The following is a 15,707-nucleotide window of genomic DNA, read 5'->3' as shown; positions in this document are numbered from 1 at the left end:
TGGTCTGCTGTAGCCCCATGGTCAAGGCACATATAAGAAAGCAATCAATGAACAACTAAGGTGTCACAATGAAAAACTGATGATTGATGCTTCTCATCTCCCTCTGTTCCTGTCTGTCCCTATCTCTCTCTCTCTCTCTGACTCTCTCTCTCTGTCTCTGTAACAAAACAAAACAAAACAAAAATTGTGAGATATTTAAAGTATACAGCATGATTTGATATAGGTACACATTGTGAAAGGAAGAGTTAAATGATTATAAGTGTATTTGAAGTTGTCCCTAGGATTTCTTTAATTATTTTTAAGTGAGAGGAGAGGAGATAGTGAGACAGACTCCTGCATGTGCCCTAACTGGGATCCACTTGGCTACTCTGTCTTGAGCCAGTGCTCAAGGACCAAGCTATTTTTAGTGCCTGAGGTTGATGTGTTTGTACCAACTGAGCTATCCTCAGCATCAGGGGCCATGCTTGAACCAATCAAGCCACTGGCTGAAGGAGGGGAAGAGGGAAAGAAGGGAGAAAAGGAAAGGGAGAAAAGAAGATGGTCACTTCTCATGTGTACACTGCCTGAGGTTCAAACCTGGGACATCTATATGCCAGGCCTATGCTCTTATCCACTGAGCCACCGGCCAGGACCATACCTAGGATTTCTAAAATGTTGTCAATGAGAATAATTTTGTAGATGGGATTGATAACAAATGAGCAAGTATATTAAAAGAAAAGGAAACGCAGATTACTTTGCGTCAGGAATTTCAAAGTCCAAGATACAAATAATTCTTAAATGAATCAAACAAAGAATGCATCTAAAAAAATAGACTTTATTTTTAGAACCATTGTAGGTTCACAGCAAATTCAAGCAGAAAATACAGAAAGTTCTTATATAATTTGGGCTTACACATGCACAGCATCCCCTACCATCTACTGATGAACACACACTGGCACATCATTATCACTCAAGTCCATAGTTCACATTAGGGTTCCCTCTTGGCCTTGTACATTCTACGGGTTTTGGCAGAGGTATCTACTATTATAGTATCATACAAAGTAGTTCCACTGCCCTAAAAATCCTCTGTGTTCTGAGGATTATTCACCCTTCCTCCCTCCTAACCCCTAGAAACCACAGATCTTTTTAATGTCTCTGTAGTTTTGCCTCTTCCAGAATATCATATAGTTGGAATTATACTCTATCTAACTTTATATTGGATTCTTTCACTTAGCAATGTGCATTTTAAGTTTTCCCTATATTTTTTTATGGCCCGATAGCTCACTATTTTTAGCAAAGAATAATATTCTATTGTCTGAATGTACCACAGTTTATTTATTCACTCACCTATTGAAGAACATCTTGGTTACTTCCAAGTTTCTGCAATTATGAATAAAACTGCTATTAACATTCCTGTGCAGGTTTTTATGTGGACATAAATTTTCATCTCATTTGGGTAAATACCAAGGAGTGCAGTTGCTCAATCCCATGGTAGGAGTATGTTTGGCAGTAAGAAACTGCCAAACTGTCTTCCAAAGTGGCTGTACCATTTTGTATTCCCACCAGCAATGAATGAGAGTTCCTGTTGCTCCTTATCCTCACCAGCTTATGCCGTTTTCAGTGTTTTGGAATTTTGTCATGCTAATAGGTGAATAGTGGTATCTTGTTCTTTTAATTTGGAATTCTCTAATGACAGAGGATGTTGAGCATCTTTTTATATGCTTATTTGCCATCTGTGTGTCTTCTTTGGTGAGATCTGTTCAGATCTTTTGTCTATTTTTAATTGGGTTGTTTGTTTCTCATTGTTGAGTTTTAAGAGTTTTTTGTACATTTTAGATAATGCTTCTTTATTAGATTTAAAAAAAATATTTTCTTCAAGTCTCTGAGTTGTCTCTTCATATACTTGACAAATGTCTCTCAGAGAGCAGAAGATGTAATTGTAGTAAAGTTCAGTTTATCAATTATTTCTTTTGTAGAGTGTGCCTTTGATGTTGTATCTAAAAAGTTACCACCAAACCTAAGGTTACCTAGATTTTCTCCTGTTGTCTTCTGCAAGTTTCATTATTTTATCTTTACCACTAGGTTTATGATCCCTTGTGCATTAATTTTTGTGATGGGTATAAGGTCTATGTGTCTAGATGGATTCTGTTTGTTTGTTTTTTGCATTGAGATGTTCAGATGTTTTGACTGTTTGTTCAAAGACTGTTCTCCTTTGTATTATATTTTTTTGTTCCCTCGTCACAATTCCATTTGTGTGAGTCTCTTTCTAGGCTCTCTCTTTTGTTTCACTGAGCTATCTGTTCTTCTCCCAATATTACACGGTCATGATTACTGTAGCTTTATAGTGAAGTCTTGATGTTGGGTAACGTAACTCCTCTAACTTTGTTCTTCTGCTTCAATACTATGTTGACTATCATGGGTCTTTTGCCTCTCCATGTAAACTTTAGAGTCAGTTTGTTGTTTTAGAATATTTTCTTTACACCTGGACGTTTTAAACATTATAATGTGCAACTCTCAAATCAAATCCTCCATCCCCAAGGCTTCTTGTTGTTGCTGTTTGTTTCCTGACGTTTCTCAACTAATCCTCCAAAGTCTGAATCATGTATTGTCTTTACTTGGTTAGCTTAGTGGTCAGCAAATTATTGGACAAAGATTTCCACAAATGCTTTGAGGCAGTATGTCTCCCGCCTTTGCCAATGGGGCTCTGTGCATATTGGACTATGGTTTAAATACTCCAGCAGGAAATTGATAGCTCTGCCTTAGCCTTCTCTTCCTGCTTATGCAGATCTACAAGGTCAGACAGAGATGCTACATTAGGACCTTCTCAAGTCTTTTCTGGGTATGTACACAGTTCTTCATATGTGGTGGGACTTTTAGATTCCTAAATACTTTCCTAAGTCCCTTATGGATGTCTCATTCCTGCAGCTATTTCTTTTATTCCTTTAGTTCACATCTTGTTTGACCACCTTAGGCAGCTGTGATGTTAAATAATTGCTCTTGATTGATTTTGACAACCCCCTTGGGAATAAGCTATTCTCAGTGATTAGCTCAAAATCAGGTTGAGTAAAGACAAGCCCTGTAACTAGGGGCATTCAGGAAATTGACAAACAAGTCAAATGATGACAATTCTTTAACAGTGGAGCTTTTGGGGTATCAAACCCATTCTGCTCTCTCCAGTGGCTGCTAGGCTGTAGATATGCACAGCTACTGTGATTGTGATTCTGTTGTTTTTCAAAGCTCCTGCAGATCTGGGAAATGGAACATGAGGATAGGACAAGTTTAAGTGCCACAAAGCTCAATGTTCTTATATAGACTCACCATATTCCAACAGTTTTTAGATTGTTGCAGGCCTTTACTAATTTTCAGAGCTCTTTAAAAGCTTATTTTGGTACTTGCCTTTCTCTGACTGACTTATTTCACTTAGTATAATATCCTCTAGATTCATCCATGCTGTTGCAAATGGTAAGATTTCATTCATTTATATAGTTGAGTAATATTCCCTTTATATATGTACCATAGTTTTTTTATCCACTCATCGATTGGTGAGCACTTGGGTTACTTGCAAATTTTGGCTATTGTAAATAATGCTGCAGTGAACATAGGGATGCATCTATTTTTTTAAATTAGTGTTGTAGATGTCTTCAGATATATACCCAGAAGTGGAATCACTGAGTCATGAGGCAGTTCCATTTTCAATTTTTCAAGAACCCTCCAGACTGTTTTCCATAGTGGCTGCACCAATGTGCATTCCCACCAGCAGTGTGGAATCTAAAGAACAAAACAAATAAACAGAATTGAAATAGACTTGTGGACACAGAAAGCAGACTGATGGTTGGTTACCAGAGGAGATGGAGGTTGGGGGCTGGGTGAGAGAGGTGAGAGGATTAAGAAGTGCAAATTGGTAGTTACAGAATAGTCATGGGGATGTAAAGAAGAATAGTCAATAACATAGTGATAACTATGTGTGTGCCAGGTGGTACTTGAAATATTGTGGGGAGCACTTTGTAAAGTATATCATTGTCTAACCACTATACTGTTAATCAGAAACTAATACAAAAGAATACTGAATATAAACTGTAATTGAAAAGTAAAATGTTGCCTGACCTGTGGTGGCACAGTGGATAAAGCATCGACCTGGAATGCTGAGGTTGCTGGTTCAAAACCCTGGGCTTGCCTGGTCAAGGCACATATGGGAGTTGATGCTTCCTGCTCCCCCCCCTTCTCTTTCTCCCTGTCTCTCTCTCTCTCTCCATGTATCTCTCCCTCCTCTCCCTAAAATGAATAAATGAAATTTTAAAAATTAAAAAAAGGATGCATATGGCCCTGGCCGGTTGGCTCAGTGGTAGAGTGTCGGCCTGGCCTGCAGGAGTCCCGGGTTTGATTCACGGCCAGGGCACACAGGAGAAGTACCCATCTGCTTCTTCATCCCTCCCCCTCTCCTTCCTCTCTGTCTCTCTCTTCCCCTCCCGCAGCCAAGGCTCCATTGGAGCAAAGTTGGCCCAGGTGCTGAGGATGGCTCTGTGGCCTCTGCCTTAGGCGCTAGAATGGCTCTGGTTGCAACAGAGCGATGCCCCAGATGGGCAGAGCATCGCCCCCTGGACAGCATGCTGGGTGGATCCTGGTCGGGCTCATGCGGGAGTCTGTCTACTGCCTCCCTCTTTCCAATTTCAGAAAAATACAAAAAAAAAAAAAAAAAAAGGATGAATATAAGATGTCATCCTAATTAAAAAGAAAAACAAGTAAAATGTAAAGGTGGTTTTTTTTGTTTTTTTTGTTTTTTTTTAAGAAAAAACTTATTTTGACAGTTTCTGCCAGTATTCTTATTGCTTTTTCGGAGGAACAGAGTTTTGGAGATCTTTATTTCATCATTCCCACTCAGGTCACCCACATGCATTATTATTTATTCAGCTTTATTGAAGTATAATTTTCATTCATGTAAAATCATCCATGTAAAGTATACAATTTGATGAGTTTTATCAAATGTAGTTACATAACCATTACTACAATCATGCTATGGAACATTTCCTTACCTCACCAAGTCCTCTGTTACTGGTATTTAGCAACCACTATCCTGTTTAATGTCACTACAATTCTACCTTTTCTAAATTTCTTTATCAATGTAATCACAGCACATGTACCTACTCTTTGTGTCTGGTTTCTCTCACTTCACATGACACTTTTAAGATTTCTCTTGTTGTTCCACATATCCATAGTTTGAGTACCTTTGTATTATTGACTATTTCATTGTGTGGATATACCACAATTTTAATATAAATTTGCAAACATAGGGCATTTAGGTTATTTCTCTTTTGTCTATTTTATAAATAACAGTGCTATGAAATTCAAGTACAAGTCTTTGGATGTATGATTTATTTTTATCTTGGATAAATAACTAAGAGTAGAATTGCTTGGCCAGATGCTAGAGGTAATCACCAAAAGAAACAGTTAAAAGAATTGCCTCCAAAGAGTGATACATGGAAAATGACATGAAGAGTAATTATGTTTGACTCTTTAAAATATATGCATTCAATAACTATAAGATTTTTTGAAAAATAACCAAATAAAATAAAATAATAAAGCATTTGCAAAGCAAATTTCATGAAATTAGATTGCAGTGGATTGGAGTGAATGAAAATTGAGACTATTCTCAGCCAACTGAGTAGTATAAGGAAGGGAGTTAGTATAGCTGCTATACTATGGGATAGCAGGTGGGATTAAGGAAAATTGATAATTTTTTTGATTATCATTATTTAGGTAGCTAATTAATTGGCTAGTCAATTTGCTAAAAACAGGGTGAGCTTAAAGAAAAGAAGATCAGCGAGAAGAGTTTGCTGAGGTGAGAGGGATTAAATGAGGTATCAAAGTTTCATATGAAGTGGTAGATGTTGATATTAAAAAACAAAATGTTAAAGGATTAGCTTTGAAAATGAATAGAAACACCTTTTTTTAATGAGGAAGGAGGGTATTATTAAAATAATTTATGTCCAATAGCTTCTATGAAGCTATATTTTCTCATGGGCAGTCATGGCTAAGTCATCTGTTGAGAAACTGGCATCTTTTTTCATGGTCTGAGATTGGGAGTCAACCAGAGTAAAAAATAAAAGGAATGCTGGGTAGCAATTTCGGGAACCCAGTTGAGGATGAAAATCAAAATGTACTTATTAGTCAGCATAGGCTACCATTACAAAATACCACAGACTGGGTGTCTTAAACAGTAAACATTTATTTTCTCACAGTTTTAGAGGCTGGAGAATCCAGCAGAGCGTGGTTCCTCATCAGGACTCTCTTCCTGGCTTACAGATAGCCACCTTCTCGTTGTGTCCTCACATGGTGAACTGAAAGAGAGCGAGCAGTCTCTAGTGTCTCTTCTCATCAGGGCAACCATTATGAGACTAGGTCATAGGTACCACCCTATGACCTCATTTAACCTTTATTATTACTTACTCCAAAAACAGTCACAGTAGAGGTTAGAGCTTCAACATATGAGTTTGAGGGGAGCACAATTCAGTCCATACTACATATAATTTAGCAGTTTAGTGTGAGTTATTATTTCATTTACACCAAACAGCCCAAGAGCAAGAAAGAAGACAGATGGTTGAGTTGATGCAAATTTGGGGACTAGTACAATAAAAGACCAAGGTGGCAAATAAATTGAGGGGGTGGTGAAAGTATGGCTAAAATGACTGAGTATGGGTTCCAAGAACAGTGGAAAAAGAAGCAGGGAAAGGACCAGGTTGGGATTAAGGAAGGGTAGTGCTTGGTAGGCTACATGGAGGAGAACAGCTAGAGAACCAACAGGAACTCTCTAATGAAGTGTCTGTGAATGCAATACTTCAAGGAGACATAACTGATTGCTTCTGCACTTTCAATTTCATTGGCAATGAATGAGAATTAGCAAACTGGAGAGAAAATTTAGGTTCATTAGTGGTAGCAATCATCACATTTTTCTTTCTTTTTAGACGACTAAATACGTTGAACAAGTGTGCCTCAATGAAACTTGATGTGAACTTCCAAAGGAAAAAGGTAGGTGTCTACTACACCTTACTAAGACCAACAGAAGAAGCTTGCATTTATAGATGGAAAAGAACAATGATGCACCTAACCATAATTATGAAAGGCCTGACCATATACATTTGTTTTCCATCTATCCCATCTCATCATAACCATTAAAGGTTAAATAAGTGTATTATAAACCCAGGCTGAGGTCCTTTGTTTCATCTCTCATTTTGCTTGAGTTTTATCAGAGGGTTTGCAGAATGATGTACAATGTCTTAATTTCTTATGGTCAATCTTTCAGAAGTTTGTCAAGGTACAAAGAATTCACTCCACATTAGAGTTACATGCTACACAGACAGTAGCAGATAAGAATGCAGAACAGTCTGAGGTCCAGGATGGATGTCTTTGGCTTCATTCTTTGCAACAGCATTTTATTTCAAGTACATTTCCAGATGCATTCATTCTCCAGCATCACCTTACACCCCCTCATTTAACTCACTGCTTTAGGGATTCCCACTTCCTAGATAAAGAAAGTAAAACTGGAACAGGTTAGGCCATTTGTCTGTGATCTTTCCTTAACTAGTGTTAAGAGCAGGGTGTCAACCTCAGGCGTGTCCTAACTCCAAAACCAAGGCTGCTAACCACTGTGCTGATACCTCTCCATCTCTCTCTCACTGAATTGATCCTTTTAGGAAATTCAGAGTTCAGATTGTTAACCAAGTGTATTTTTCATTTCACATCTCCAACACATAACAAGTCATGCCTCAGTATATTTTGAAGTACAGAAAACATCTTTGAGTCAAAAAAAGAAAGTGGTCTTTATCCTGGTGCTTACAGAGAAGTCATTAAACCCAGTGGATTTTAAGTTACTCCTGAGTAACCTAATCTTTAAAAATAACTTTAACCTGAATTTTGGCTCTAAAATAGTACCAAAGACGGCTGGGGCCGGGGGGCGTGGGGGGGGTAGTGAATGAATTTTGGTTAACCTCACCTTAAAAATAATTTATGTTTGAGCTAGAAACCAAAGATTTAAGCTAAGGAGGTAAAATAGTAAGAAACAATATCCAGAGAAATGTGAAAAAAATACGAGCAATTTGTCCAGGCCAAAGACAAATGAAAAATGTGGGAATAAATGTCCCAACAGCTGTCTGGCTGAATGGAGCCCTTGAGTAGCATATATGCTATTTGAAGCACGAGGGTCAGATCTTGTTTTGATTGTAACACATGCTTCTTATTAAACTGAACACAGCCACACCTGAGTGTCTAAAGTGTGGCTGGTCCATTCAGCTACCTCTACAGACCTGTAGCTACAGTGTATTATAAAAGAAAATATCCAAAACAAATTACATGATTTGTTTTCAATCAAATGGGGTGATTATATTCTTACCCTATCACCAGCCTTTCCAAACCCATATTCGAGAAGGCTCGAATAACATTTGTTAGACTACTTCTGTGTTGCCTTCACAAAAGCTCCTCTGTAAATTAGTTGCTTCAGTATTCTGACAGTTGTAATTTATTCCTTGTGTTGGATAGAGTGGCATCCACCCTTATAGTCCCTGCTTAGCGATAGGACTGACCAATGCATGCACTTGAATAGAACATTGTTAACTGGGGAGTCATAGCCCAAATTTTCAAATAAATAATTCCAATGTGTGGTCTTTACCCCCTCATGAATCTCAGGAATGACTGGCATCTGAGGCTGTGGTCTCAGCAACTATGCAGGAGACCCTGTGTGGTAGCACGTGTCCCCGTGATCTGCCCCTTACACAAAGCAAAGGCTAGTCCTTTGTTTTACTGCAAAAATAATACAAACAAATAAATAAATATAAGCAGGGAATAGGCCAGATGATCAAAAATAGAAAGTGAAATCTGAGAACTGAATGCCACGTGAAGCTTCACCCCATTTAGGAATTAGTGTAGGTGGAAGAAAACTGAGACTGTAGCATTTTCCCTAGCCACGACCCCATTTTAACCAATCCAAAGTAGAAAAATATAACCCTCATCTCTAATCTTCAGAGCCCCAGACACGCAAAATTCTGCAGAGTGTCATCCCTGAATGGCCCATCTGGGCTACCATTCTTCTTCTCCCTTTGGGGCTCTTGGTTGGGCCTGTGAAAGGGCTGCATGTGCTTGCTCAGTTGTTTGTGTGGAGAACAAATACTCCCACATGCCTATTTTGTGCCTGATACTGCCCTCATTATTGACCCCACATCACAGGTGCATAAATTATAGGGCAGAAAGTTCATAACTTGCCCAAAGCTGCTCAAAATTAGCAGAGGAAGGATCTGAATACTTCCTTGCCTTTCAAAAATATTCAGAAACATTTTGGAGTCTAAGTGAGTGAGTGAGCCTTGGCCAGAGACCCGGAAGTATTTCCTTGGCAAAATATATAGCTTATGTAGTTTTATTTATTGTTGTTTTTAGAAGAGGGGTGTTTCTTGCCATCCATACTAAAGTCTACGATTCACTTAATGTCTTTCTGGGCATCTATCTCCAGATCTCTCACGGTGAATGACTCACAGATCTTATGGCTTTGCTTTGCATTTTCCTCTCATTTGATTTTGTCTGAAGAGTTTGGTGGGCTGATCCAAGGAAGAAAAAGAAAAATCTAGATCAGGATGGTGAAGCCTCATTCATACTTAATTAAATTGAATACCACTTGGAAAGCATGGGGGAGATGAAATCACACCTCCCCTCCAACAAGATAGCACCACAAGATTTTATCCTTGCAGAAGAGAAAAGTTGTCTTTTAAAGATTCAAGATTACCTCCTTTGTCCCTGGGAGAGTTAGGAAGAAGTGTGTTCTCAGTCTTGGCCACAAATCTCAATGAAAGACTTGTAAAACCCACCCAAGAGGCGCTGCTGGGAACCCAAGCCCACCAGCAGCCCCCCTGCCTCTGGTTTCAGGCTCCTCCCCGGCAGCATTGCAGGTGACACATTACCGCTTCCAAACACGCAGACCCAGCCACTCTGCTTCAGCTCATTAATGGAAGATGACTTCTTTGAAGGTAATTTCAAAAAGCTTAGGATGTTCCCTTTTACCTTTTTCATTAATGAAATAAGTGTTGTTGTACTTTCAAAAGCCATCTTTAATCCTCATTACTAGCCAATTCTGGAAGTTATCTTTCTGTGAAACAATGGATCCTGTACATTACACACTGTGAGTTATGGTAGTTAAACTAATCTTGAAATGTGCATGTTGTAATGTGGACCTACTGTGCACAACACCCTAAATGGACTCTACCCTGTTCAGGATAGCATGGCCTTGCCACATGGTGGCAAACAGTTTAATACTTACTCTCAAAGTCTGTACTTATCTCACTGAAGGCTGGTAAGTTTGGGGACTGGCAGCCAACTTTGAGTAATGCTGCTCTGAAGTCCCTCATTTCTGAACTAAACCCTTAGTTCCTTCAATCATTCTTCCCAGGGGGCTGTGGTTTTAGACCCTCAGCTATTCTGATTACCCTTCTCAAAACATGTACCCCTTCCCATGTGCCCCTAAAAATGTGACACTTAGAATGAAAGCTTGTTGTCCCTGGGGTATGTGACCAGTGCACAGCACAGTGGGGCTCCAGCCTCTGTCTGGAGATCCATGCTTCTGGTCATACATTCTAAAGTTGGTGACTTGGTCTGGTTGCTCTATTACATAGTTAACTCACACTAGGCTTAAATCTGCTTATGGGTTCGTCTCCTTCCTCAAAGCCATGGATAGTAACTGCTGTTTAACCACATCTGTTCTATCCTGCATGTTTTATAGTTGATCTTTAAAGTTGGGGTCTTTATATTTTACTTCATGAAATGTCATCTCATTAGCAGGTCATCCTTCTGTGCTGTTAAGTTCTTTACACACCATATCTCCGGTCTTTATCAAAGATAGTTACTTTTATCTTGCTCTTTAAAGTTTATATGGCATTTTCACATATGATCTCAGTTGGTTCTATGGACAGGCCATGCAACCTGTGTACTATCATTTCTGTTTTAGAGCTGAGAAAATTGAGTTTTAAAAAGGGTGCTTTGCTCAAGATCACTTAGTGAATTACCTGTGTCACCTTCACATTTTAAAAACATGAGTTCTCCTGGCTCATTCAAGTTATTCTTAAAATGAGCGTAACTCTGACGCATCGTCCAGAGATTTTTTCTTAGCTGTGTTCAGTCTTGTGATCACACTCTTTGGTAGAGTTACTCAACCCATAACTAACAAAACTCTCTGCAGCATTCAGCACCGTTAGCCCTCTAGGGCACAGCCATGTCAGAAGAGCCTTTGTCAGCTCCCTTGCCAGAATCCAGGCGGTTGATGTCTATAGGTTTTTCATGGTTTACCAAATAATTAAGCTAGGAGAATAAAGTTAGTTTGTTGTTTCTTTTTCTCATAAATATATCTGACTCCTAGGTATTTCCATTTTTCACTGCTAAATAATCAAACTAATTGTTATTAGCTTAAAATAATGAAAGTACACTTCCATAGTTATTGGGAGTCTACACCTGCCTGAAAGTCTGTGGGGCCCTGAGGTATGAAAGTTAATCTCTAGCACTGTATGGGTCATGGCCCACCAATGGAATGTCAAATGAATTTGGTGGGTCACAACTTTTTTAAAAAGCAAAACTGACTAAATTAGAATGTAAAATATCAGAGGACAGCTAACTGAAATAAGTTAGATGGAGAAAGACAAATACCATGTGATTTCACTTATATGTGGAATTGTAAAAAGAAAACAAGCAGAGCAAGCAGACTCAAAGATACCGAGAACTAACTGATGGTTTGCCATTCAAGGAGGGGCGGGGTGAAGGGATGGATGAAAAGGTGAAGGGCGATGAGAAATACAAACTTCTGCTGAAAATGAATAGGAACAGGGGAAGTGATGCACAGCACAGGGAAAATGTTCAGCAATAAGTGTCATACTGACTTGGTACAGTAACAGATGGTTACTAAATTTAGCATGGTGATCAGATTGTAAAGTGTATCAGGTAGAATCTCTGTGTTGTACACTTGAAACTGATATAATATTGTATATTAACTATAATAGAATATATCACAGTAGTACAAACAAGTATAATTATAGTAGGAATTGTTTGTTGTTTAGCATAATATCTGTGTGTGCCTTGAGTTTGATAGAAAAGATATTTCTTATTGTATATCACTAGAATAGCTTGGAAGATCCTGAGATCCTGTACTAGAGGAAAACAAAGATACAGAATTATGTCAGCACCTTTCGGGACATACTATAATAAAGGAGAAGGTGCTAAAGGAAAATGGGTTTTTCATTTTGTTTTTGTTTATTATTGATTTGGTTTGCTTACTTGTTTTGGCTCAAACAATCTAAATACTAAAATAGTTTCCTGAACCACTGGTCTTTTCCCCAACGGTCCACCACTGTTCACATGCCTTTTTAGGTTGTACGTACCTTCCTGTTTCCCAAAGCTAATATAATAAGCTCTTAGAGCCTTGCAGACAGGGGCAGGCTTTCCATTCCCAGTTCTCAGTGCCCAGCTTGGCATCTCTTCATAACCGAAAAAAAGAAGTCCTTATCCAACTATATAGTATACGGTTTACTAGCACCCGAAACAGAGTTTGCACTAGCTTGAGAGAGCTTGTTGGAGCCAACACCAAATATTGTAGTTTCTATTTTAAGATACCTATAATTTTGTTAAAAGCATACCCTTCTTTTGCCTTCTCAAAAAAACTATTTGCTTAAAAGGACTTTTTTCAAAATGCTGACTTAATATCAACTTCCCCTCACTACTGTCTTGAAATGTGATATGAAAATCCAGAACTCAACCTTTAGCCTATCACGATGCCTGGTACATAATGGCCCTCAGATGTTGAGTTTTATTATATCAATCACAGGGAAAAGGGAAGTAGAAAAGGCTACAAAGAAAGTATAATTTTGAGTCTACATCTTACAGTCTTGCCTTTTTTTCCATTTATACAATATTTTAAACTATTTTTTCCAAAGCTTTATGTAACTATTTTTAAAACTCAAAGGTAACTTTAAACTGAGGCCCCAAACCTGTGGGAAACTTCGTTAATACCTTGGCTTTGCATTTTTTTTCTACCTTATATTTGAATGTTCAAATTTGTCATTTAATCTAACCCAGATGAATCTAGATTTTTCACTAAATAAACAAGAATGGGGACATCCCAACATTTATTGACTGAGCATCTGTTCACTTTTCCTTTAAAATAAAATAAATTGCAAAGCTACGGAGAGTTAAGGTGAATATTATTAGACTTGTAAAAAGATAAGCAGTCTATCTTAAGATAGGCAATAGGTAAGCAGTTGAACAACACTGGAGAATAACAAATGAACAGATACTCCTCAGTGAGGGACTACTCAATGCATTATTGCATTTAGTCTCCTCAGCTAACCCACTGCGGCACACAGGGCCTATGTTTAATCCCATTGTGTAAGTGATAGAAACTTTGGAGAGAGTGAGCATCAACATGCAGTCACAAAAGCTCCTAACTGGTACCGCACATACTTGGAACTGGGTCTTAGACCTAGATGCCAAAATAAAATAAAATAAAGTTAGTTAACAACAGCAGCAACAACAAAAATATTGAGCAGGTACTTTGAGCTTGGCATTGGGAGGGATTTAAATACAGTGTGTCCGTAAAGTCATGGTGCACTTTTGACTGGTTACAAGGAAAGCAACAAAAGATGATAGAAATGTGAAATCTGCACCAAATAAAAGGAAAACTCTCCCAGTTTCATACCTATTCAGTGCAGTTCGATGTGAGCTCACGCACAGATTTTTTTTAGGGCTCCTTAAGTAGCTGTCCCGTATAGCCTCTACAGACTCGTCACTGGCTGATGGCCTACCAGAACGGGGTTTCTCCACCAAACTGCCAGTTTCCTTCAACTGCTTATCCCACTGAGTAATGTTATTTCTATGTGGTGGCACTTCGTTATAAACGCATCAATATTCATGTTGCACTTTGGTCATGGATTCAAATTTAGCGAGCCACAGAACACACTGAACTTTCCTCTGTACCGTCCACATCTCAACTGGCAAGGCCATGGGCTGCTCCGCTGTATACACGGTGTTACGTCATCATCTGTGCATATGCACATGCTGCCACATCATCCTACAGAAACTGGGAGGGTTTTCCTTTTATTTGGTGCAGATTTCACATTTCTATCATCTTTTGTTGCTTTCCTGTGACCCGTCAAAAGTGCACCATGACTTTACGGACACACTGTATGAATAAAGCAGAGAAACACAGTCCCTGTTCTTGATGAGCTTACTTACCTATTATGACTGAGGATGGGTGTGTGTGACATGAGCTTGAGTTATCAGTAGAGTAACTACTACAACAGAGGGCTACTCCAAATGCAGGGGGAAAGTAGTCATTGTTTGGAGCAATCAGGGAAGGCTTCAAAGGGAAGGACTTCACAGGCACACTGAGTACCCAAGGGTCGTCAGGGACCAGAGCAGGACATTCTCAGCAGTAGACCATGTACCTCCTTTTAGGCTCTTAAATCTGTAACAGCTGGGTGTTGGGGGATAGTTGTGGGCCAGGGAGCAGAGAGAAATTGGGAGGAACAACTGAAATGAGGCAAGAAAAGTAGGTACCTGGCAGTCAGGGCAAATGGGCTTTGAATGCTGCACTCAAGATATCAGGGAGGCTAAGAGAAGCTGAGGGCTTCTAAGCTGGGGTTATGTGATCACCTTCAGATTACACTACAGAAAGCTGCTTAGATGGGGAAGACACGGGAGTCAAGGATTCTCATCAGGTTGTGGCTGTAATAGACCCAAAGAGAGAGGTGTCATGGGCCTCAAAAAGGGAATAGGGGTGAAGAAGGTATGATAGTCTGTCTCAGTTGGGCCCTGGTGGTGAGGAGGAGGAAGGAGCAGATGATTCAGTTTATCTTGGAAGGAAATTATTATTTAGATGCTCTAGGTCAAGGTCTATACTGAGCTGGAGGGACTCACAAAGATAAGCAAGGGCCTCTCTGGCCTCTACACACCCAGACTTTCCTCTCTCAGGGGATGCAAACTCAGGCAGAGCCCAGACAGGTAAGATAAATGTGTACAGAGTGCAGCGTAAGACGGCAAAGCAGTGAGGACCAAGGCAGTCTTGGACGCGTGTTCTGCCCAAAGCGTACGGATGCAGAATCAGTTAAAAACAAGAAGGCAGGCCAGCAGAGCAGCTGGGCGGACTCTCCCCAACCAGTGATCTCTGGAATTCCGCCTACAGGAATTCAGGAGATAATTGTGTCATTAATTTGTACCGGAAATAGACAACAAGGATCAAGTTGGGGAGACCTAGGTAAGGAACATTAGCTCATGGAGAGAGGCTTCGAGGTTCGGAGGTGGGAAGCTGGAAGTATTGTCACGGGGCTCAGTTAAGGTGTCTCAGGAAAGAAGTAAGTGTCTCACGGCAGGATTAGGTTTCCGTGTGAGAGGGAGACCACAGGTGTTTTAGATTTAGACTGTCTAGTCAGATGATAACTTCACCTTCTTTATAATCAGTCAAGAAAAGACTTCTTAGAGAGGAATGATTCTGGAACTTGGTGGAAATTACAAGGAATAAAGCTTGGCAGGTTGGGAAGAGGTGCTCTAGCCACCAGGGAGACAGAGGGTCTGCGGGACAGTGCATGACAGTGGAGGACCGAGTGAAGGTTCCTCCCAAGCCCAGAGAATGCCCATGAAACGGAGGGGAGGGAGAGGAGCAAGGACCACCTCTGGCCCCAAGGTCTCTTGTTTCATCTGAGCTACTGGCCAATGCG

General features: G+C 39.6%; 1 protein-coding gene across 10 annotated transcripts in view; it reads left to right on the top strand.

Annotated features, from left to right (window-relative positions):
• The window catches only part of STARD13 (StAR related lipid transfer domain containing 13), a 231,886-nt gene that overhangs the window by 191,964 nt on the left and 24,215 nt on the right, over positions 1-15,707 (top strand). For 9 of the 10 annotated variants that reach the window (XM_066234087.1, XM_066234092.1, XM_066234089.1 and 6 more), the window contains one exon: positions 6,939-7,002. In XM_066234087.1, the coding sequence (XP_066090184.1) occupies positions 6,939-7,002 (64 nt within the window). Of the gene's footprint in view, positions 1-6,938; positions 7,003-9,899; positions 9,984-15,707 lie in introns of those variants that run through there. The other variant, XM_066234094.1, reaches the window with a different exon arrangement.

This window comes from Saccopteryx bilineata, chromosome 6, assembly GCF_036850765.1.
Source record: "Saccopteryx bilineata isolate mSacBil1 chromosome 6, mSacBil1_pri_phased_curated, whole genome shotgun sequence".
NCBI lineage: Eukaryota > Metazoa > Chordata > Mammalia > Chiroptera > Emballonuridae > Saccopteryx > Saccopteryx bilineata.
Note: the sequence above shows the minus strand (reverse complement) of the source record. Positions and strands in the feature narration are given on the sequence as shown.